Source organism: Epinephelus lanceolatus, chromosome 11 (assembly GCF_041903045.1).
Source record: "Epinephelus lanceolatus isolate andai-2023 chromosome 11, ASM4190304v1, whole genome shotgun sequence".
NCBI lineage: Eukaryota > Metazoa > Chordata > Actinopteri > Perciformes > Serranidae > Epinephelus > Epinephelus lanceolatus.
In genome coordinates, this window is record NC_135744.1 from 27369025 (window position 1) to 27391857 (window position 22833).

Genomic DNA, 22833 nt, shown 5'->3' on the forward strand with positions numbered 1-22833 from the left:
TTGTGGCCGCAGCAACCCGGGTTCGAATCCGGATCACGGCATCAGTGTGAAGCTGTACTTAATTCATGTTGTTGCTTAACTTACTCTAGCCTGGTCACATGCTTCACTTGACATTTTTTAGAATTGGACATCTCAAGCTAAAATCCTGCGCCAGGCCCCAAATCTTGACCAACGTTTTCCACACTTGGCCACCAAGTAATTAACAAAAGCTTCCATGCAACACTGTGAGAAATGAGCTGTTCCCAAATGTGGCTCAAAGTAGGGCTAGTGGCGCAATGGATAACACGTCTGACTACGGATCAGAAGATTCTAGGTTCGACTCCTGGCTAGCTCGTTCAAACCTTTAACTCATAACAACTTGTTCCTCATTTCCAATCATCCTCATCAACATACCATCAAAAGAAAACTGACAACTGGAAAGAGCCACATGATGGGTAAATGGCCTTTCACCATGTGCTAAAACAAAGGGCTGTGAACCATTGACACTCACTCACAATGAACAACAAGTCTGTCTACAGATCAGAAGATTCTAGTTTCCACTGCTGGCTCGCTCAAGGAACCTTTAACTCGGAATCACTTGTTCCTCATTTCCAATGTTCCTCATCTACATACTACATACCTACCTGTGAACCTCTGGGTGTTTCTCAATGTCAAGGAAAGTTCCTCACACTAACAAATTTCAAGGATGTTACAATTTTCACAAGTCACACATCATTTAGAAAAAAACCCATACTGACACGTTAGTGTTTTTTTCCTTTCCTCTTTTGTGTAACTTGCTAATCATCTTTTTCCTTTAAACGAAAATTTGTCCCTGAACAGGTGTAAAAAGGCACCTACTGGTATCAAGTGTTGAACAACAACAAAGAAGGACAAATCTTTGTTTGAAAATAAAAAGTGACAAAAAAGGGGTCTCTGTGCCTGTGTGTTGGTACCTGCAGCATTGCCATGCTGTCATCAGGCTTGCCTCTCTGTGCTTCCAGTTCTGCACCTTCGACCATCAAAAGGGCTTGAATATCCAGTTCTCCCCAGCGTGCACATTCATGAAGACCCTCCTGTAACACCTGAGCTGCCTCCTCATTGATGTTCTTCCCTTGAAAATACAATCACGTTTGTCACACAGAGACTAAATATGCAATATTCAAAATCATATCACTAACCTATATGCAGCTAATGAAGTCTCTGGTTTTTTGTTTCATTAGTTAGCCATTTGACGTTACTGTAAACCCTTCGCTTTTTAATACTCTAATACTACTCAAATATTCTGGTAACACTGGGCACTCTGGGCATAATATACCAAACCTTGTTATGTGAAACAATGTAATGAAATAACGTAAAGTAGTCCTCCACATATTTTTCAAGTGTACACTCAGTGCCAGTTTGCATATTAGGAAAATGTGTCTAACCCTTGTTTTCACATTTGTAATCCTTGTGACATTAGTCCAACTGTTTAAAACATACAATACATAAATCAGAAAAAAGAGAAAGCAGCACAAAGCATGATCAGACCTGAGACAAGAGCAGCAGCACCAGGGATTTGTGCAGCCAGGCTGCGGACCAGAGCCAGACGGCACTGCAGCCACAGAGGAATTCCAATTCTCTCACCGGCCTCAACTGCTCTGGGACAGTCTCCATCCAAGGGGTTTGAAACACCACAATCTTTAGTACCCTGTAGACAGGATATTACACATATTACCAAATGCATATACATAAACCATGTACAATAAATCTCTATTCTACTGCCCCAGTTATGTGCATATTTCACATTAAATGAAAAAAGGTGACATTATCACATTTTGGCACTTTCAGATTGGTTTCTGCAGTTTCAATACATGTTCTACTTTTGGTTGTAATGTTGTCATATTCTGTAATGCTGACAACACAATACACAGATAGGGATTTCATATGCTTGGATTTTGTTCCAAAAACAACTATTTAATTCTGCATCTAATCTATACAAACATCCTACTCGTTCACTTCCAGTCCGGGCATGTAGGACCTCAGACGCAGGTTTCTGAGCGCCAGGTAAGATTCCTCTCATGATTACAGGAGACGTCTCCATCAGCACCAAGGATGAAATTGCCGTCTCAGAACTGAAGGAGGACGATAAAATAGTTAGGATGGTCAGGACATACAAACATGAGCATGTTAATACACGCACAGCACACATGAATAAGGCCAACATACCTAAGTGCAGCACGTCCTTGCTGCAGGTATAGGTCTGCCTTTAGAAGATTGGACGCTATCACCAGTTCTAGGTTAACCACTTCATTACAGGACTGAGAAGTGAGCTGCTGAGAAATGGAGTGCAACAAGGAGGATGCTCCTTCTAGCAAAATGAACTACATCAGAGGAAATGACAGAAAGTCGACATAAAAAAGTTAGAATTAACAGTAAGAATAAAACAACTCAATGCTGATATTACAGTTAGTGGCAAGCCCATGAAGTAAAGATGTACTGAAAAATCCAAATAAATATTACCTTTATCCTTTCTGGTGTGAGCTTCTCCTCTGTATCAAAGGTCAACACTTTTGGCTTTTCTGTCTGTAGACAGGAGCCCTCAGTGTCCAGCCTGTCCTGTTCATGGGGTTCTGAGTCCACCAGACAAGTTGTTGTGCTGGCACAAGCTTCTCCTTCAGCATCATCTGAAAGACATTGAAAGAACAAAGTGAACACAAACCATTAAGACATGGCTAAAGCAAAATAATAACCTTATGAACAAGTTTGTTTCGATCTCACTCCCTCTTGACTTCAACCCTTTATTTACTTTTCTCACTTCCATTTCTCTTCTTGTGCACTAAGCTGAACTGCCAATTAGAGTGATTTCATTCACCTACAGGCTCCATTGTCTCTGATGCCAATTCAACATTCTGAATCAGCTGAAAAAAGCCAAAAAGGGCTGTCAAGGACTGTCAACGGCCAATGGGGGCCAACACAGCGGGAAACACCAGGGTGTCTAAGGCAACAGACAGTCACCAACGGCCCAACACTGACCGACTGCCGACTGTTGGCCTGGTGTGTCAGGGCCTTTACAGGCCAGTGCATATGCAGATGTAGTCTCACAATGCAGTGAAAGACTCTTATTTAGCCCTACAACACTAAAAGTGGTTACTCATATCCAAAAATTATAAAATAACTAGGGATGCACCGAAATGAAAATTTGTGGCCGAAGCCGAAGCCGAATATTATTAAACACTTGGCCGAATACCGAGTACCGAATACCGAATATCATTTAGTTTTTCATTAGTTTTTGCAGATGAACCCCCTCCAGATTAGTGTTGTCACGGTATCAAAATTGGGACCCACTGTGCGATACCAATGAAAATATCATGGTTCTGAGTAGTATCACGATACCACAGCGAAAATGAGGCAGATGTGCCTTTTGTCATTTATAAAAAGATAAATCACTTTTCTATAATACATCAATGATATTTCAATGGAATAAATTACTTATTGACTTATTCATACTTCAAAAACAGCATCAATAAGTGATGAACATAGGGGGATCAAAATAAAATAAATAAATAAAATAAAAATCAACCAGCCACCCTCCTCCCCTGACAAGTAAAGAACAGTCCCTTCATAAGTAATGAACAGTCCCTAAAGTGCGGTGAGGTTTGCGGGCTGTTACTGCCAGAAAGAGAGAAATGTGAAAGGCTCGTTTCTCCTCTGACACATCACATACTTGTGTTCGGCTGGCTCGGCTGTTCAGGTACTTCTGGGCAGTCATGACACCAAGAAGAGGATATTATTGGAACCGACTTCTCCATCGCCCGGTAAGCCGATGGCCGCCGTATTTGACAGGAATACATTAACGTTACTGTCTGTGTCTGTGACCCCCGTTCAACCCACAATCGGTGGGATTCGCCTTTCGTTTCTGCTGCTGGTTGAAATCTGTAGGCTGCTCGCACAGCGTGCTGAATGATTTAAGCCTATTTGGCTCACTCAAAACTATTTTTAGTCACAAATGTGAGTGCCGTGACGGACGGATCGCCACACTGCCGACATTTTACTCCGCCGGTCACGGCACGCCGTTTGATTGCGTTATCAAAACACGCCACTATTATTCGGCCTTGCTTTTAACTTATTCCACCGAATACCGAATGTGTGTTTTTTTGCAATATTCGGCCGAATATATTCGGGTGCCGAATATATTCGGGTACCGAATATTCGGTGCATCCCTAAAAATAACCTTTACCTATTTTACCTATTACATAACCATTCTTAGACATAAATTGGTTGATTTTTCATGTTTATTTAAAAAGATACACAGACCCTTTTGGATGCTGAACATCTGGTGAAATGAAGAACACAAAAGGTCATGTGCTTATGTATACTAGTTTAACAGTATGTATCTTACCCTATTGTCTGTTTATTAATATAACCTTATTTGGTTAAACATGTAACATGATGCAAATAATTAACCCAACATAAAAAACAGAGAGAAGAAAATACACTTGCATACAGACCTGGAACAGAGGGGCTATGTACAGTGTTAGTGAGTGCCAGGATGAGTTGAACACGAGCAAGGTTGAATCGGAGGCACAATGTGGATCCATACAGGGTTTGGACCTCTGGAGCAAAGTCACAGTTCACAAGTTCCTCCAAAGCCTAACCACAAACCACAACCACACAAATTACATTAACGATATGTTAATTTGTCAAATATAATGCAGAAACAGCAGCACAGAGACGGTGAACAGGTCAGTCAAGCATTTTTGCCTACTTATGGAAGGATATGTAAATTTTTTACGTGTTTATGTGTGTGTGTATTTTTTGTCAGTGCATTCATGTGAGTGTGTTAGCTGACTGACGTTTTTGAATATGTCGCAAAGACCAAATGGCAGGGAGTGGGTTAGGGTTAGGAGGATGAGGTGATTCTGTTATATTATAAAAGCAAATAAAACTGCACCTGCACCATACAAAATGGGACAGTCTCGTTAGTCCTTTTAAAAATTATTTGTGCAACAATTCTTCCAACAAAAACAACAGGACATTTAATTTGAAATCTAAATAGGAATAATTCACTTTTCAGAAATCTACTGAAACCATATATAAAAAAGTACCTCAGAATTGTCCAAGAGAGACTTGTTGCTGTAGAACATCCTCACAGGCTGCAGAATAAGCACAATTTGTAATATAATCATACAAACAAGGAACCTAACAATACCTTTTATAGTGTGCAGAGACAGCACTAGAACAAAAAAAAAAGTTTAATAGTTTTCCAGAAATACTGTACAGTCTTCCACTAATGTTTAAATTAGGTTGGAAATAGCAGGTACACATATCTCTCTAAGAGGGTGAAAGGTAAACAACCTTCTCATATTCCATGAAAGATTCAGATTTACAGTATTATAAACACAAGGTCAACACTAAAAGTGTGCATAAGGTATGTTAATAACACCAAAATGCAACACTATCAAAGGTACAGTACCAGCTTGCACAGGCTAAGAGAAAACATATGTGTTTTTACTTGGAGATTGTCTTTGGCAATGTTGTAACCATGAGGCAGACGGACTCCTGTTCCTTGTGTGAGCTGAAGTGCCTCCTTTACAGCTTCAGTGAACAGACACAGTTCTGTGAGGGCACGCATCTGCAGAAAACAGCAACCCAGACTGAAAACTCCACCACAACCACGACAGGAATAACATTTACATGTACATATAGAAGCCAACTCAAATGCTGACCTTAAGTATTTTGCCCTCAACATAGCGTTGGAAATCTCTGCACACAGTCCCCACAAAATGAAGGTAAAGGGCGAGTATGGGCAGCAGCTGAAATAACAAGGATGATTTAACAAGTCAATTATTTATCTTGAGAATTGGAGTTCAAAATGGGGACAGACAGACAGTGTTTACGTGTTTACCGTGATATAGTAGCCTGTGGTGAAAAGCCAGTGGCAGACAAAGTTAAGGCTGGTTACAGTGGTGCTAAGGTGAACCCTGTGGGGTTCAGAGAACGGGTCAACTCCTGGGAGCAGTTCATCTTCGATGGTGTGAGAGGCGTACTGGAGGTCGGCCTGGGGCTGAGCCAGTGAGCAACACAGCACACACTAGAGAAGTGGTTTACACAAACACACACATGCATGTCAGACATAATAACTTACAGTATACAGTCATGAAAGCAAAAACTTCTCCTGTCATTGTTTCCTCAATGGTGCATTTAGCAACAAAAGTAAAAACCGTGTTTAAGAGAGAGATCAACATCCACTTTAAGTATTACCTTAAACAGGTGTGCAGACATTAGACAGCACTTGGTCCGTTGGCTGATATCAGACGTTAAGATATACCTGTAGTTAAAAACACGTCCCTCAGGAGCAGGTAGATTTAAAGGGATGCTTGCAACACAAACAAAACATATAAAATCAATTATGAACCTCGTTGAAACCTACTGTGCAATCTTGCCAGTGAGCCCAGCAGCCTGTAGACATCCCCACATGCCAGCCTGTTGCAGAGTTTGTTGTAGGGAGCCACCCCAAAATGACAAACCGTCCCATTTCTCTACAGCACCTGAGCACTGTAAGGCACAGTCTACAGCTTTACTCCAGTATGAGTGTGCAGCCCTGGGGATAAAAAAACAGGCAGGAATTTAGTTATTATAAGATTGTAAGGAAAATGACGAAAAGCTCAACTCACAGACCTTTGTTGTGTAACTGTAGTTAAACGGCTGAAGGCTTACATCAACACACCCACACACACATTCCTACTCAGCAAACAGATTCTTACCGTGTGTTTCCACTGTAGAACTGTAGGTTTCCCATCTCATGCAGTGCCAGAACTCTGAGGGAGTCATGATTGTTGGCCTGGAGATACTCTGAAGAAAAGTTGGATGGAGATGAAGAAAAGTAAGACCTTTAGGACCCTGATAGCAAGACACATCCAGATGTTTCATGCTATTATCTCGTCATGCAATCTGCTGGTAGTCTCTGTAACACGTCTAACTCAGTGTCCCACCTATTGACAATTTGACAATACATGTCTTCTTAACGTAAATGTTTTCCACACTTCCACACCAAAGTGAACAACAAAAGCTTACATGCAGTTTTGTGACGATGTAGCTGTTCCCAACTACAGCTGTACATAGGGGCTAGTGGCGCAATGGATAACGCGTCTGACTACGGATCAGAAGATTCTAGGTTCAACTCCTGGCTAGCTCGTACAAACTTTTAACCGGTAACTACTTGTTCCTCATCTACGGACCCTCAAAGGAAATTTACCACTGGAAAAAGCCACATGATGGATAAATGGCCTTTCGCCATGTGCTAAAAAGGGATTTGAACCATTGTGAAACCTCTGCTGTGGTCTCTAGTGTAACTTGCTAATCATCCTTCTGTGGGTTTTTAGTATTTAGTATTGTGTGCTCTTACTAATGGAGATGGAGTATGCAGCTTTGACAGTTGGCAAGTGGTCAGGGCCGATGGGAATGCTGTAAAGAGCATTTGGAGTACTGAAGTCCTCCTCGGTCAGGCTGCAAGGTTGGATGTTTGGAGTAGGCAAAACTAAGGGGCTGAAATCAACCAGGCTTGCTGAATGGGTGAGACTTCTGCTCTGACAGTGCTGCAACTGTGTCGCAAAGTCTGGAAAGAGGCACAAATTAATGCAAACAGTGAGGATTTCAAACAGCTGTTGTGTGAGTGAGTGTGTGTGTGTCAAATCAAAAAGCCCTGAACTCACAGGGATTTGTGTATGCAAGAAGTAGCAGCAGTAATGAGCGGCTATGCTGGAAGACGTGCAGACAATGTGGTCTTCTCTCAAGAGCTTGACGGTAAGAGCTCAGCGTGTCTTCCACATCCAGAGGAACGCAAACAAGGGACATGGAGCGCTGTTTCTCTGAATCTTAGACACAGAACAAATATGCATGAAAACATTTTGCACAATTCATACCATAGTATCTCACCATTCCACCATTAACTATGTTTTTTTTTTAATATTTGGAACATTTCAATTATAAGGCAGCCATCACAATTTACAAAAGCCTACAGACTATTGTTTGTGTGATTAAAATATTTCGTTATGATAAGACACGAGGCTGGCACTTCAAACCTTTAAGATCAACTACATCTGGGTGTGTAGAGTTTGTGAGTGCTGCTTTTTTGCGACTGGGCAGCTGCTGTGCAGGGTGAGGGCTCCGCCCAATGAGCAGCTGGGAGTCTGCGTAGCTTCTGTAAGTTACCTAAAATAAAGAAAAGAAAGCACCAAATATATATGCATACAGTACAATACACATAATGCATAAGTGTACACAAAAGAGATTAATGATTTAGTTATTACACTTTCAATGACTGACTTTCTAGATTCTATGGAACTGAATGATAACTGTTTAAGCTCTCAAGACGTTCTCAATCAAAAATGAAGAGGTAAAACCTGAAAATAATTTGGGTTTCTCTTTAATTTTGCAAAGTAATGAAATATCCCATGGCATTGGTTAAAAGGTATTTGTTTAATTGGCTTGCTTTTCATTGTTACCCTTTGATTTTGACTATCATACAGTTTTTAACTGTGTGTGTGGGTATGTGCCACCTCCTTTCCAGTGGCCTTCTGTGTCTTGACATGGTGTGGTTGAGGAACTGGTGGTCCTCCAAAAGAACTAATTCTTTCGAGCAGCCTCCTCTGAGCATGGACTAGTAGAGGAGTTACGGTCAAGGCATAACGTTCTCTGCGACAGACATAAAGATACAGGCACACATAAACACACACACACACACACACACACACACACACACAGAATCATGAGTATGTACTCTGAGACAGGTGACTCTGAAATTCTTTAAGCAGTTTTGCCTTCATTTGACTAGGGACAGTGTAGAAATGCGTGAAAGAGAGAAAGAGGGGTGTGATGTGCAACAAAGGTCCCAAGGCTAGAATCAAACCTGGGACGTTGCAGTTATATTGTATGCCCTCTAACTACTTGGCTACCAAGAAGCTTCCATGATAGGTGACTCTCTGATTCAGATTTTCAAAAAATATGGCAATGTTAAATCTAAAGAGACATTTTTTGTTTAATTCCACTTAAAATGTTTATTTAAGTGTTTCTTGTAGGATTTCTGTATATTATGCTGTAGTGATTGTGTGCTATGTTATCTTGGTCTTTAAAGTCTTGTATTTTAAAAGCTCCACACAAATCTCTCTTTAATGATAACAACCGGCCCAAAACCTTTACTCCTTGCTCTTGAACATTACTATACAGAACCATTTATTACTAAATCTTAACCCACTTGTAGATTTATGATTGCAATATAGTCTGTGCTTTGCGCAAAAAAAAAAAAAAAGTCTTACTGACCGAGTGTGTGAGTTGAAAACTAAGGCAAAGTGGGCCAGGCTTTCCCATTTTTCACTGTAATGAAGACGCTCCAGAGTGTGCAGCACCAGGGTGCAGACCCAACGCAGGTCCACCAGTGTGCTGTTATCCAGAGGGGATGAGAAGTGAAGACTGGACTCTAGCTCCTCCTCAGTCAGGTCACTGTCATACAAACTCCACAGCTAGCAGGGAAAAAGATGAAAGATGATGATGAAAGTCACAAACATGACTGTGTCATGTTCACTTTGTGGTTGTAAATGTGTTTTTGCTTTAGGCTGCTAAAGGTTTGCTTTTCATACTTTGGTAAAAAGGAACAATTATGTGTTTGAGTTGTTTTAAACAAGCAGCTACAGTATGTATGTGTATAGCTGTATGTGACACTTACCTCAAGTCTCTTCATCATGTCCATGATTAGGTCAGTGGCCAGCACCAGTAGTGGGGTGAAGGTGGTGTGCAGTTGGTCTGCTGTGATTGGGGAGGGAGGTTCAAGTTGAGCAACTCCCTGCTCTAGGACATTGATTCTACAGCTTTGGTCCCACACAGTCTGACACACACGCTGCAGAGTGGTCCAGTGGCTGCCACGATGTGCCAACACCTGAAAAATATTAAATACAATACCAGGATTAAGACTGTATAGTCACGCGTGATGTCCACATTTCTGTACTTGTCTGTTAGAGCTCTGATTCATTGCCAGAGCCTGATTAGGCCCAACCTGGCCCGAACCAGGCAGGGCTGTAATTTCTCATTATTGCCCCCGGGCTTGAATCAGGCCAGATTCTCACCAATTTAGCTGTGTTATTTTATTTATTTATTTTTTTAATGTAACTGGCAGTTCTCATGCATAAATGACATGAGTTTTAATGGACTGAATCAAGAGGAAAAGAGGAAGAAAGAGGGGGGACTGTGACTGAGAGAGGGAAAGTGAGTGAATAATAGAGTAATATAGTTAAGAACCAGGGGACAAAGATAAAGCGCACATGAAAGAGAAACGGACTACGAGAGAAAGAGAGATAGAGAGGGGCTGCAGGGGAAGCATTCCTTTGCCTCCCCAGCAGTGGGAAAGATGTGCGAAACATGCAGTGAAGAGCAGTGATCATCATCTGCGCATCACATCGCCATGGATAGAACCTATCAGGCACCAGACGACAGACTATTAAAATAAGGAAGAGAAGAAGGACAAGTGGTGCGAGGAAATACATCAGCCCTTTGCTTGTAATAAATGTTTTCATATAAAAAATATAATTAATATTTCTTTTACAGTTGAAATTTAGGTTTTAATCAGGCTCAGGCCCAGAACAGATACTGGGCGGATTCATGTAGGGTCAGGCCTGATTTTTTGGGCCCATTCACACCTCTATTGTGTGTGAGAGCATGTCTGCTTTTGTGTGTGCACTACCATGGCCCTTCTGAGATGTAAAGCAGCTTTGTTAAGTGAGTCCAGCAGAGAGGCAGCAGTGACTCTGTGTGTCTCAATCTGCTCTTCCACAATTCCAGAGGAGTCCTCTCCATCCTCACAACTCTCTTCTGTGACAGAGTCATCCACTCTGACTGCTGGAGGAAAATATTGAAACAAGTGATAAAACACACACCAGGTGATAGTTTTTCTTCTAGATTTTTAAGGAGTTTTTCTCACCCTCCTTTGTGCTCCTCTCTTTGTGTAAAGCCACATATTCCCTCAGACCAGAGTGAGAGGGGTCTCGCTCTGAGGTAACCTCATATTTAGAGGACTGCTGTCGCTGTGACTTCCACACCAGGACACCAGAGTAGGCCAGAGAGAAACACAAGGGATTTAACTGACTGTAACTGAAACAAAGCACATATAGAACAGAATATTATTGGCACGCACACAGGAATATACAGTTTATGCAGGATTATCTATATTTTAAACAGTAATTATGGCAATAATGACGAGAACTACTACAATATCTGACTTCTGATACCAAAATCAAGACTAAATGTCTCCCAAAAACAATGCAACCCTGCTAAAGGCCAATCAGCAACAATATGTCTCTTAGTGTAATTGTGGCAACCCCTCGGTGTAACCTGTCAATAGTTCCTAGAAAGCAACAGCAAAGGTGAAGTAAAGCAGCTGGTATCGTGTAGGTGAACCTGTGCTGCAGGGCTCCTCCATACAGCTGGTCCAGACCCTGGTACAGCTGTGCTAAATGTGCCTCAGCCATGCTGTAATTGAGCTGAGACTTCCACACTCTCTCCTCGCAGCACACGTTCCTCAGCTTAAGCTGGTTCTTGTGACGTTGCACCACAGACGACATCATGCTCAGCAGGTTCTCCACAACCTGCATTTCTCTATATACACATGGAGAGACGTCCAGTGCACATGTGGTTATATGAACCTACATATACAAATTACACACAAACACAGGCAAATAAACACAACACACACATACTGTACCTGCTTGTTCTCAGTCTCTTAAGCATGCTTTGTGGCATATTCTGCTTCAGTTTCTTTCTTGCATCATCATGTGAAGGTGCTTTCTTGTTCTGCTACAAACAGCAGCACAAAGTATTTGGGGTTAAGGTACTGTATGTGCCTAATGTACTGCACTTACAGCTAACTGTGATGAGTGTTGGCAGTATACATAAGGCACTAAAACTGAAAAAAAAAATGTTTCTTATGATATCAAAAACAAGAACACTTTATTCCGCATAATAATATTGGTTCTCTGTGAGTGGTCCTGTAAGGCAGTTTAAAATAAGCTAATTTACAGTATTTCTTAAAGCAAGTAAAAATAAATAATGTTAATTTGCATAGCTCATTTTGCTTGGCAAGGTCAGACTCAAATGATGCCAGAGGGGCATCGTCTGTACACAGGAGAGATGCTTCAGCTGCTTGGTAGATCATTGTCTATGAAATGTAATGCAAAAAAATCTTTGTTTAGCACAGATGCTCAGGATTTTGTATGTTCTTATGTATTTACATGTATGTGTTGGGTATCTGTGTGCATATTTTTTTCACCTGTGCTGGTTCATTTCCTTTCTGGGCCTGAGCACTACTTTTTCTTTTACTCTGACTTTTTCCCTCCGAACATTTTGTGGACACTCCCATCATGTGGTCACGCCTGACAGAGAGAGAACCATTAACATACTGTCAAGTCTTTATCAGCGTAGGCAAAACAGCTACTATCTGTAATCCAGTGGAGTGTGATGCATATGTAAGTGGACAGTGCTGCATTGTTTGGTGTTTGACTGTAACTGTATAAATTCGAATATTACCATTTCTTTATTTAAAATCAGCAAGGAGGTGAATAGTGAAAGCACACCTGGAAAGAAATTCAAATACGGCTTGCCCCCACTTTAACACAAGGTCTGGGGGGCCTTCTTCCATGGCTCTCTGGAGGAGCAGTGCCGCATACTCAGTAAAATATGCCTTGTATCTGAGCTTAATCACTATAAATAAGAACACACAAAAACAAAGGCGTCAATGACCAAAACTAATTATTCAATTTAAAAAAAAAATATGTAAGTGTGTGTGTTACCATTTTGATAGGCATCCTCCAGTGAGCTGCTGGAAATCAGAGCATACAATTTGGTGGGATCCTCACAGCCTGTCAGTGGGCGTGCAGTCTCTACAGAAAAAAGAGCTTAGAGAAACATATTATATTGGTTGATGTGTAACTGTAATATAATGTAATATGCTTGACAAAGTCCAGAAATTGTTCACAGAACAATCACTAAGTTAACCAGCTGAGAGACTCAAAGAAATGTAATGAAATATTTAAAACTGAGCCTTTCTGATGTGTTACATGACAGGTTACTTTTGGTAAAAAAAAAGCTTCCAAAGTATTATCAAACAGTAGACTGAAAAGTTTATTATAAAAGATAATGTAAATGCTATAATATATTGTATATTAATTAATACTGTATTTCTTTTCTTACTGATAATTTTATCAAGTGTGTAATATCCTGTTGCTAACATGTTTAAACTAAAGCCGCCCTGGCATATTTTTACCAAACATGGTATAAATACTTATGAAAATGCAGACACTGTAAATGTCTTGCTATACACACCACCTTGTTTTCAACATTTTTGCATTTAAAATAAATTAAACTGGCTTGTGTGTTTGTGTGTGTGTGTGTGTGTGTGTGTGTGTGTGTGTGTGTGTTTATGTGTGCTACCATTGTCTGCGGTGAGAGCTGCTTCAGATGTGATTCTTTTCTTGTTCTTCCGCTGCAGAGCCTTCAGCTGCAGCTCACCCTTGATTGTAGCATGATCTGTGGTCTTTGACTACACAAACACACACACAGAAACATATAAAAACTTTGGAACAGTGAAGCAAAATATTCTTAATTTGGTGTATTTTTAAAAATTATTTAATATTAAACATCACTAAAAATACTGCGACATTTTGTAAGAATCTAAAATTATATTGGGTAATCCTATTACAGTTATTTCATGTTTTAAAGTCACTCTAAGAGTGAGGATGAGTCATGAAATACATCAACACTTTTACACTGTTCCTTTCACTCACAGCTTTACTGGCAAGTCTACTGATCTGCAGCTGGGCATCATAGACCTCTTGAAGCAGCCTTCGACCGCAGTCCATCAACATAGAGGCCATCTGATGCTCCCCAAGCACACGCGATGCCTGGTCAGGGAACATAATGGATAAGACATTATTTTGTTGTAAGGCTGTAGATTGGTTATCATTTGGGATATCTGGTAAGTCATTGTGGATTAGTGTGGTATTAAGAAGGTGAATAGAGTATCTGCACACTTGATATTAATCACCACAAAATAAAATATACAGGTGTATATATGCAGACATACCTTGGACAGGTAGTAAGTGATGCAGGCTATCATGTGCATAAATGACTCTGTGGCGTTTCCTGACCATTTTTGTTTGAGAAGACCTGAATTCTCCTCCAAAACTATCAAGCACTTTTTTAGCACCTGCACAGTAGAACAGAGACAAAGGCATATACACACATAGTTATGAATTATTTACAGCTCTATTGTGTGATGTTGTTAATAAAGTTAATTTGTAGCTTGTAGGACAGAATGTTGAGACTGAAATGGTTGAGGTATTGTATACCTGAACAACAGGGTCGCAAGTGATCTGATGGAAGATTAGAGGTGCCAGGAGGCCGTAACAGCTAGCTACAGCTTGCAAGGCAGCGCTGCCGTCATTCAACCACATTGCCAGGTCCATGGCAACAAGCATTCGCTCACACTCTGCCAGTCTAGCTTCCTGCACACATACATGTGCACATATCATTTATAAATGTTCATGTTAATTTAAAATATCTAACCTTTGTTCACATCAATACAAGCAGAAAAAGGAGATAAAAATTCACATTGTGGTACTGCTAACAATGATAATTACCCAACAGTTTGTGAAGGTCATTTTATATTGAAAATAAATATTCAATATGCATGTATACCTTTAAGCAGATATTTTTTTTTACCTGTTCCCAAATAAATGGTCCACTGTCACTGAATGAGTCACAATAAAGCGATCCCTGCTGAATGTTGATCTCCGTCTCAATGAAGATGGAAGTGAAGAACAACTGTAATAGGTGAGTAGAGGAGCACTGCAGGGTCTGGACATGCAGCCTTCAGCGTGGTGAATGAGGACAGAGCAAAATGAGATTTGCAAATGCAAAGAAAAAACAGACTGCTTGACTTGAACTGTGAGGATGTGTTTCCCTCCTCACCCTGTGACAGCAAGTCTATCCTGAGTGCTGGGGGACCCATCGTCGGTGTAGGTATAGTGGATCCACAGTTCACTGCAGGCTCTCTTTGCGATGGCATACTGCTCCGTTTGGAAAGCCACCTAAGGAAGGAGAAAAAAAATAAAACCATAACCCTGCTTTTTCTCTGGCTCAATGGGCAACAGTATTAAGGTATCCATCAGTTTGGCACAGGCCAAAATACCATAAACAGTTGTCTGAGTCAGTGTTAATCATTGTAATGCCTACAGGCTCTCCATTCTACCCTACATCCAGATAAGGCAATGTGTACATGTATATTAAGGTGAAAAGGCACTGCTATTCTTCTCCAGGAGTTTTTCAGCACCTGGAAACCAGCAATGATGAGGGTAGTGAGGTGACAAAATAGAACCAAGTGTCTATTAGTTAAGCGTACCTGTGCCAAGTGAGTCCATGTAGAGAGCAGTGGTACCGGCAAGGATGCCAGCAGCGGGGCTGTTGACCCTCCTATGGTGTTGCCCAGTAGCTTGCCTTCACTGTTGTAGGCTGCTACAGCAAACACGTACTTCTGGTTGGGCTCCAGGCCTTCCACCTTCAGCACACATTCACCAGATATTACTGGTACCTGGAAACATACAAAGTAAGACCTAGTATTACACTAGATCATACAAGATGACAAAAGGCGTTCCACTAAACCTGACACTCTTCTGCTAAAGATAAAAACTGTACCATATTTCCAGTTCCTGGCAGGCTGCAGTCTGCGAGGCGGACTTTCTGGTTAATGCCGCCAACAGCACGGCCGCAGAGCTGGTACCAGCACACCTGAAAGCAAACAAGAAAGAACAGAGTGAGATAAAAAAAGAATAGAAGCTGTGTTAGATCATTTGCTACTTGTTAGATTAATAAATTAAAATCTCACTTGTCCCTTGAAGTTATAAGGTGCTGGGGCAAAGGTAAAGAAGTGGTCAGTGCGTGAGAGCAGGATGGGAGGTGGCGGAGGGCTTTCCTCTTTCTCATTTTTCCTTTCATCTTTGCTTTCAGCTGAAGTCTTAGGGGTGGTAGAGATGTACAGTCTTCTCTCTTCCACCCCAGCTTTCTCTATCAGGGTGGAGGCCTCCTGGCAAGAGTACACGGACAAACACACATTTGCAAATAAACCTACACATTTCTTTACATGTGGAAATATCAGGTATTTGACATTACATGCGTAGTTGTGACTGTATCTAAGAAAAAGAGAAAGTTTGTGAAGCTGTAACCTCGAGCAGACTCTTGGTTTTGTTGCTGTTATTTGGCTCCATATTGTTGTACTCCAGCGAGGCTTTCTGGATCAGGAAAAGAGCTTTGGACACCTTGTTCTTCTTGATCCGATCCAACAGCACAGACTCTGTGACTAAACACAACCAACAAAGTCATACGATTTTCATATCAATATTGTTTCAGAACATTTACACTGACTAACCATGATTTATTGTAAGAGATTTCAACTTCTGTTTTGTATCAATGTAAAATTAAGCAGTAAGTAAATGTGTCACTGTAGCAGTGAGGCTGACCTGCATTTCGCTGCAGTAACTTGAGAGAAGCCCTGTGGTGGATGATGTCTAGCTCTAGATGAAGGTCTGTGGCCAGCAGAAACACATGTGTGGACTGAGTGCGTTGAGCACCTCTAATATCTGATTCTGATTCTGTCTTAGTTTCCGCTTCTTTTTCCTTCTCACTTATTTCATCATCTTCATTTCCCTTTTCCGATGACGCTGGAGCCAACAGAGAGGGAGTCGATGGATGGAGGGGACCAAATTTCTATCAGAATAAGAGAACAACAGGTTTTAGTGACACTCACTCTCCTGGTTTGTTTGTTTTTAAAATGTTTCCATCCCACAATACAGTGTTGAGAACTTAACTCAAGGCAAGACCTGGCTTAGAATGGTGTAAATGAATAAATGTCAGATTGAGTGCTCGACAGGTTGCATGCCTACCTGCATGAAGGCAGAGTCAATGATTGCTGAGCAATCACGAGGCAACAGTGTAGCTGCACCCTTTGCTAGAGCTTCAATACCCCTCTCCGCCACCTCACACACCTTCTGAAGCAGCTCTGTACTTGAACTCTGCAAGCACACACAAACACACACATTGGATGATGCTTCGTTTTTTAAATATTTCTGGAAAAAACACCTGCGACAGAATACAGCACATTGGCATATGTGTAACTGTTTTTTTCATCACATGCATATGCTTTTTATAACACTAAGTACTTGTATTATACAGAACTATAAGTTGATGCATGTAAAGACATTAAATTTACATACCTTAAGTATAAAGAACGAGCTTGGTTTCACACCCTCACAGTCTGCTTCTCCAGCTCCTAGACACAAGACATAAGAATGACTATATTGTCACAGCTATGATGAACGTGACATGTAGCAGGTGTGTGTGTGTGTGTGTGTGTGTGTGTGGGTGTGGGTGAGTGAGAATTTACCCAGTATCAAATACCACAGTAGCATTCAATAAAACAACACAAGATGAAGTACAAAAGATGCATGATTTCAGCTGTCCTGAAGACTGTTAAATGGAGGAACCTAATTCCTCACCTGGACACTGATTACTGCATTCAGCTGCACTCTCCAGCAGTATGGCCAATGTGTGTATCATCTCTGCTGTCATTATGCAGTCAACAGTTGCCAGGTCACAAGCAAAGGCCACCTCACACAGCACTGACAGACACCACAGCCACTGCAAACGTGTTACATACATGTGAAGCACATACACATAAAAAGAAATAAGTAGGATTGCTACATGAAACATACAGTCAAAAATGTAAAATATGCCATACAGTAGTACACTCACTGAACTGCATCAATGCGCACTCACAGAGTCCTCCTTTGATTTAATTAAAGGATATTTCATTTTCAGTTGTGGACTCAGAATTTGAATTTTGTTTCTTCTGAATTACTGATGCTTGGTGTGTGAGATTTTGTGTTTGATTATTAACTTTGAATGGAGTGTATTTGGTTGAATACAAAGAGATTTAAGTGATGATTGAGATGATGGTTTTTGTAGCAGACGTTTGCTAGCTATCTGGGCTAACTCCCCAATGTTTTTAAATTAATATCTCTATAAAAGTGACAGGGTAGTATTTATTTTCCCATCTGGTGCCCAACTTGTATTTTGTTAATTTGGGGATAAACTTGTTTTATCATGTCCACATTAATGTCACAGTTCACTCAGTCCTAAACTTCAAAAACTGTATTCATAAAAAAAATTCTTTGCTCACTATATATTTGACAATAACTTGTTCCTATCACCCTGAAAGTCAACACTTAGGGTAAAGCTTACCTTTTTAAATACATACCTTGTCGTAATTATCTATCTTCTCAAGGCAGTATGTAATGTTTTGGTTCTGCAGCTGGTCCCTCTGGATCACCAGCTTCACTTTACCCCAAAGAAATAACAAAACATCCAAAACCAGGTCTCCATCTGGCTGCACCTCCTACACAAACACACACACACACACACACAGCATATGAAATGTCTGAGCTCTAACTCTTATTGTAATCTGAACCCTAGTCCTTGGCAGATCAACCCCAATACAAACACACACACAACATAGAAACTTACAGGAGCAGAGCGACAAACAGACTTGTGCAGGGTGTCTACCAGGACAAGGAACTCATCGCTCATTGAGAATGAAGACTTGTGTCTGTCTGTTGGAAATATCAAAGAACATGACCACATTATACTCAAAGATAACTTAAATCAGTGTTGGATATTTTGTGATCAAGTAACCCAGAGTTGAGCACCTGATTCATACCTAATCAATGCCAAGTTATGAACATAAAATATCAAAGTGTGTCAACTAATATCTGACAGGAAGTAACTTGGTTAACATACTCATATATTTAACAGCAACATGGCAACACGGTGACACACACAATTAACCTCAGGGAATCAAGGAAAAGAAGCCAGAGGGCTGTTCAAGAATCAATGAAGTCTGGGCTCTAGCAATAAATTGGTCATGAGAATTCTTTGTGGACAGTTTCTATAAATCCATTTGTCTTCATAAAGGCTCAGAGCCCTGATGATATAAATCAGTCCATGTGTGGCACAATTTCCCTTTGCTACCATCAGTCATGTTGTCCTCTCTAGGATGGCTCCTCTGGGAAGACAGCAAACTGTTGAAACTGTCAAGTAAAGCAAGCTCCAGCTCGGCCCTTCTGAATGACTGCCCCTCCACACCCTGACGCAGAGAGACACAAGAGGAAACACTCAAGATCACTCAGACACACAGCACACATTAAACTCAAATTGGAAACACAAGAATACACAAGTGGTTTCCTCTTTCCTGAGTACTGAGTTGCTTGTGTGTTACTCACAGACAAAACCTGCAGCATCTCTCTGGCAAGTTCAGTGAAAGCATCTGGCTGCTTGTACTGAAACAACATCTTAATAAACCTCACCGCAGACAAGATGGGTACTTTGTTTTCTCCTAGCAACACAACACATCACATTACTCCACAATAATTTCCATATCACTGCACAAAACAAACACCTTGCAACACATGATAGAGTGTTATACATGCTGAATGTAATGTGAGAAAAAAAATAAATAAGAAAGCAGTGACTAACCTGAAATGGCTAAATCCATTAGAGTGGCTGCTGGTGTCAGCGCACTAAGAGACTCACTAGAAGCTGTATCTCCTTCACAAACACAAACATACAGGCACATTACTAAATAAACATAGCGAGCATTCCCCACCCTAAACACCCAATTTCAATTTAAGCATTCTAAAGCACCTGCAGTACCTGAGGATTTTCTGTTCATTGTGCACTTGTAATCACTGTTTTTCTGCTATGTGTTTGTTTTACTAACCAGACAAGATACTGACGCCAGCAGACAGGAGCTCCAGGATCACCTCCTGCAGCTCTGGTTCATCTGGCATCTTCATCTGCAGTGGGCATCTGGTGTTGTCCCAGAGTGCTTCCAGAATGCTCAAGAACTGCGCTGCACTGCTGTCAAACAGGCCCATTAGCATGCGCTCTGTTGTGGTGCGGGGCCATGGCGCCTACAGTAAATACAGGCAGGCGTACAGGGACACTTCAGGGGGGATATTAAACATTGGGTACAATGATATGGCAGTACAGTGGATGTTATTACATTGGGTATGTCCTTCAGGGTACTTTTGGTTTTGAATCTGTTTTTGGGTCTCCTTTTGACCTCATAGACTGCACGCTTGAATATCATGGCCTCCAGCTGAAAAAAAAGAAACAGTGTTGATAAAAAAAGACCAGCACATCAACACTGTAAAGGCAAACAAATAAATAGTTAACTTAGGCACAGGAAGTACCAAGAAAATTCCTACACCCTAGTGAGATTGTTACACACTGACAGTTTCCACTGAGTGATTTTATAAATGCAGAGCCACTGTTTGCTTATAAGGTGTGAGTTGAGAATTAAGAAATGAGACAGGACTTCACATGGCACTGAAACTGATTATATGTGGAGATTGGAATGGTTTTATATTTGCATGTATAACAGCATTTGTTCCTTGCATCCTTTTGATGTTTGTAGTTGTCACTGAGTTGTGGGAATGATCTCTCCTCTCTAATATTTTACCGCAGTAACAGTATAAAGGGTAGATTTTAGTAAGAAGAGTCCCCTACCTTGATAGAGGCTTCTTTGAAAGCTCTCTGAGTCTCTCTGGTGGTGGGAACTTCATTCTGCACTTCCTGCTTTGCTAGCTCATTGATTTTTCCAAGGGCTCTCCTGGCAAATTCCTATAAGCATTTGAGGAAACACAAACCACTCCACAAACAAGGAGCAGGAGTTAAAAAAATAATTCAGCATGTCAGTTTATGAATCATTCTATGTGCATTAAATTCCATTCAGAAACATTTGTTTGGAACACTGCTATCTTGATACAGCATACAGATAGAAATCAAAACAGATTTTCATTATATAGTCCTGGGTAATCTTCTCTAAAGCAGATTAACACCAAACAGACTGACGGCAGTTCAACAACAGGTGACAGTTGGTATTTACGACTTATAAAGCAGCTTGTGAATCGTCTGCTAACATCACATTGACTGTGTGCTCATAGGTGTCTGGATGCAGATGACACGTGTTTTTCACCTCCGCCTGCACAGCAGCCTGGTTGTCATAGTAACAGTGGCAGACGGCACAGTAGAGAGTGACAATCCATGGCAGATACTCAGCGGTCATCAGAGGGATGGACAGCTCTAAACTGGTGCTTGCCCACAGAAGGTACTCCAATGCCTGGACAGGATCATAAGAGGTGGTATAGAGGATCATGGCACCCAATTATATCAACATTATCAATTACACAGTTTTATGGTTATATCATATCATTCATCAGGTAAAAGTACCACTCAGTTTTAAGAGTCTCATTGTCTACATTAGTCACAGTGCCCCAGAGGGAGGTTAAGGATACCAACTGATGCGCATAAGAGAGTGAATCACTGAAAACTTACATAATTCACACAAGACACATTAACAGGTCAGTTATGGTTTTGCAGATCTCCCTGTGCTTTATTACTGCACACACTTACAACATTAAGAATTCACATCTGATCCATCTGTCACACACCATTTCTTACCCTTATCCATTTACCTTTTTCTTAAGAGTGTATCAGACATGGCGAAAACAATGTTTTGCAACTAGAATTACAGTAGTATAACTCCCAGCTATCATTTATCTTGAAGTACCTGTGCACTACAATTCATGGTCATCAGGTAACGGCAGATATTGAATATGTGTAATGAACCTGGAAAAGATTAGAAAGAAAAAGACAAAGAGGTTAGTTCTACAGTAAAATATCAAATACAGTAGAATCTCATACTCTCCCACTTTAAACAACAAATTACTGCAATTACCATTACTTAGATGATTGTCATTCTATACTTTTTTATAAAATTTTGCTTCTGAGAAGTTGTGTCAACATATTCCAGGACTTAAGGCTGCTGTGAAACTGCGCCTACTTAGGGCAACAAACAAGTTTATCTTGGGTGCGTCGGTATTTCTTCTGCCATCCCTTCTTAATATATTTCCAGGAATCATCAGGTACCATTGGAAGGTTATTACTTTGAGTATACAAAGTCACACTGGCTTTGTGAATAAGACCCCTGCATCTAGGACCTCACAAACCCACCCTTTTGGGTACACGGTGAAATTGTCCTGTTTTAATTTATTCTTACAAAATGTACTATAAGACAAAAAGCAAGTACTGGACAAATTACATAAGTGTTACTAATATACCATTATATATTTGCCAGCAGAGGTGCTCATGTTGCTGAAATGCCTGCATCATGATCCTGATGAACTTCAGCAAATCCAGCAGTTTACAGAGTCCCTCCTGGCTGAGAACGCTGTGCTTTTTCTCCTGCTCAAATATACACAAGGCCCAGCCCTGCATGGCACGTATCTACAGACACAAACACGCACAGACACAATAAATATATTGTAGATATGTTCAAGGGTTCAAGGATAAACATTTCAAAATTACAATGAGCTTTCTTCACATGACAAAATGTCTTGGTAATATAAAACAACAAAGCACAACAAGCATGTCCTGTGAATAGTCAAACATATCCCACACAGCAACTCAATGCTCACAAGCTCACACACTACAGTGTACCTTCATGGCAAAGGTATCTTGGTCTGTATCAAAACCATCAGGGAAGAAGCAGGCCATGAAGTGGTCCACATCTGTGATGTCAGTAATATTTACTGAGCTGAACTGCAGCAGGTGGAGACTGTAGCCCTGCCAAAGAGCGAGTTGGTACATCTACACACAAAGAGGGGAGGGAAGAAAGACATAATGCCAACAATATATGGGTGTTATGCAGAAGACACCTGG

At 40.8% G+C, this 22833-nt stretch overlaps 1 protein-coding gene and 2 non-coding genes across 9 annotated transcripts in view; 2 read left to right on the forward strand and 1 right to left on the reverse strand.

Annotated features, from left to right (window-relative positions):
• The window catches only part of cfap54 (cilia and flagella associated 54), a 72130-nt gene that overhangs the window by 46582 nt on the left and 2715 nt on the right, over nt 1-22833 (reverse strand). For 2 of the 7 annotated variants that reach the window (XM_078172453.1, XM_078172448.1), the window contains exons 3-54: nt 22612-22761; nt 22233-22398; nt 21683-21741; nt 21089-21232; nt 20620-20733; nt 20114-20209; nt 19829-20021; nt 19585-19656; nt 19332-19444; nt 19081-19195; nt 18577-18662; nt 18311-18448; nt 17550-17691; nt 17268-17323; nt 16938-17066; nt 16515-16761; nt 16221-16354; nt 15884-16081; nt 15694-15786; nt 15401-15589; nt 14971-15089; nt 14722-14869; nt 14349-14504; nt 14084-14206; nt 13785-13901; nt 13432-13540; nt 12792-12896; nt 12576-12702; nt 12272-12374; nt 11708-11799; nt 11404-11601; nt 10928-11097; nt 10691-10845; nt 9680-9889; nt 9277-9476; nt 8517-8652; nt 8040-8169; nt 7671-7832; nt 7364-7573; nt 6723-6810; nt 6389-6559; nt 6220-6286; nt 5864-6049; nt 5685-5771; nt 5471-5590; nt 5064-5111; nt 4467-4608; nt 2479-2642; nt 2185-2339; nt 1967-2090; nt 1507-1666; nt 933-1090 (exon numbers count right to left, since the gene is read on the reverse strand). In XM_078172453.1, coding sequence (XP_078028579.1) covers nt 933-1090; nt 1507-1666; nt 1967-2090; nt 2185-2339; nt 2479-2642; nt 4467-4608; nt 5064-5111; nt 5471-5590; nt 5685-5771; nt 5864-6049; nt 6220-6286; nt 6389-6559; nt 6723-6810; nt 7364-7573; nt 7671-7832; nt 8040-8169; nt 8517-8652; nt 9277-9476; nt 9680-9889; nt 10691-10845; nt 10928-11097; nt 11404-11601; nt 11708-11799; nt 12272-12374; nt 12576-12702; nt 12792-12896; nt 13432-13540; nt 13785-13901; nt 14084-14206; nt 14349-14504; nt 14722-14869; nt 14971-15089; nt 15401-15589; nt 15694-15786; nt 15884-16081; nt 16221-16354; nt 16515-16761; nt 16938-17066; nt 17268-17323; nt 17550-17691; nt 18311-18448; nt 18577-18662; nt 19081-19195; nt 19332-19444; nt 19585-19656; nt 19829-20021; nt 20114-20209; nt 20620-20733; nt 21089-21232; nt 21683-21741; nt 22233-22398; nt 22612-22761 — 7074 coding nt within the window. The remainder of the gene's footprint in view (nt 1-932; nt 1091-1506; nt 1667-1966; nt 2091-2184; nt 2340-2478; nt 2643-4466; nt 4609-5063; nt 5112-5470; nt 5591-5684; nt 5772-5863; nt 6050-6219; nt 6287-6388; nt 6560-6722; nt 6811-7363; nt 7574-7670; nt 7833-8039; nt 8170-8516; nt 8653-9276; nt 9477-9679; nt 9890-10690; nt 10846-10927; nt 11098-11403; nt 11602-11707; nt 11800-12271; nt 12375-12575; nt 12703-12791; nt 12897-13431; nt 13541-13784; nt 13902-14083; nt 14207-14348; nt 14505-14721; nt 14870-14970; nt 15090-15400; nt 15590-15693; nt 15787-15883; nt 16082-16220; nt 16355-16514; nt 16762-16937; nt 17067-17267; nt 17324-17549; nt 17692-18310; nt 18449-18576; nt 18663-19080; nt 19196-19331; nt 19445-19584; nt 19657-19828; nt 20022-20113; nt 20210-20619; nt 20734-21088; nt 21233-21682; nt 21742-22232; nt 22399-22611; nt 22762-22833) is intronic. The other 5 variants (XM_078172452.1, XM_033647087.2, XM_078172449.1 and 2 more) reach the window with 5 other exon arrangements.
• trnar-acg (transfer RNA arginine (anticodon ACG)) lies at nt 262-334 on the forward strand. Its single transcript has one exon. It is a non-coding gene; the product is annotated as a tRNA-Arg (tRNA).
• On the forward strand, nt 7081-7153 carry trnar-acg (transfer RNA arginine (anticodon ACG)). Its single transcript has one exon. It is a non-coding gene; the product is annotated as a tRNA-Arg (tRNA).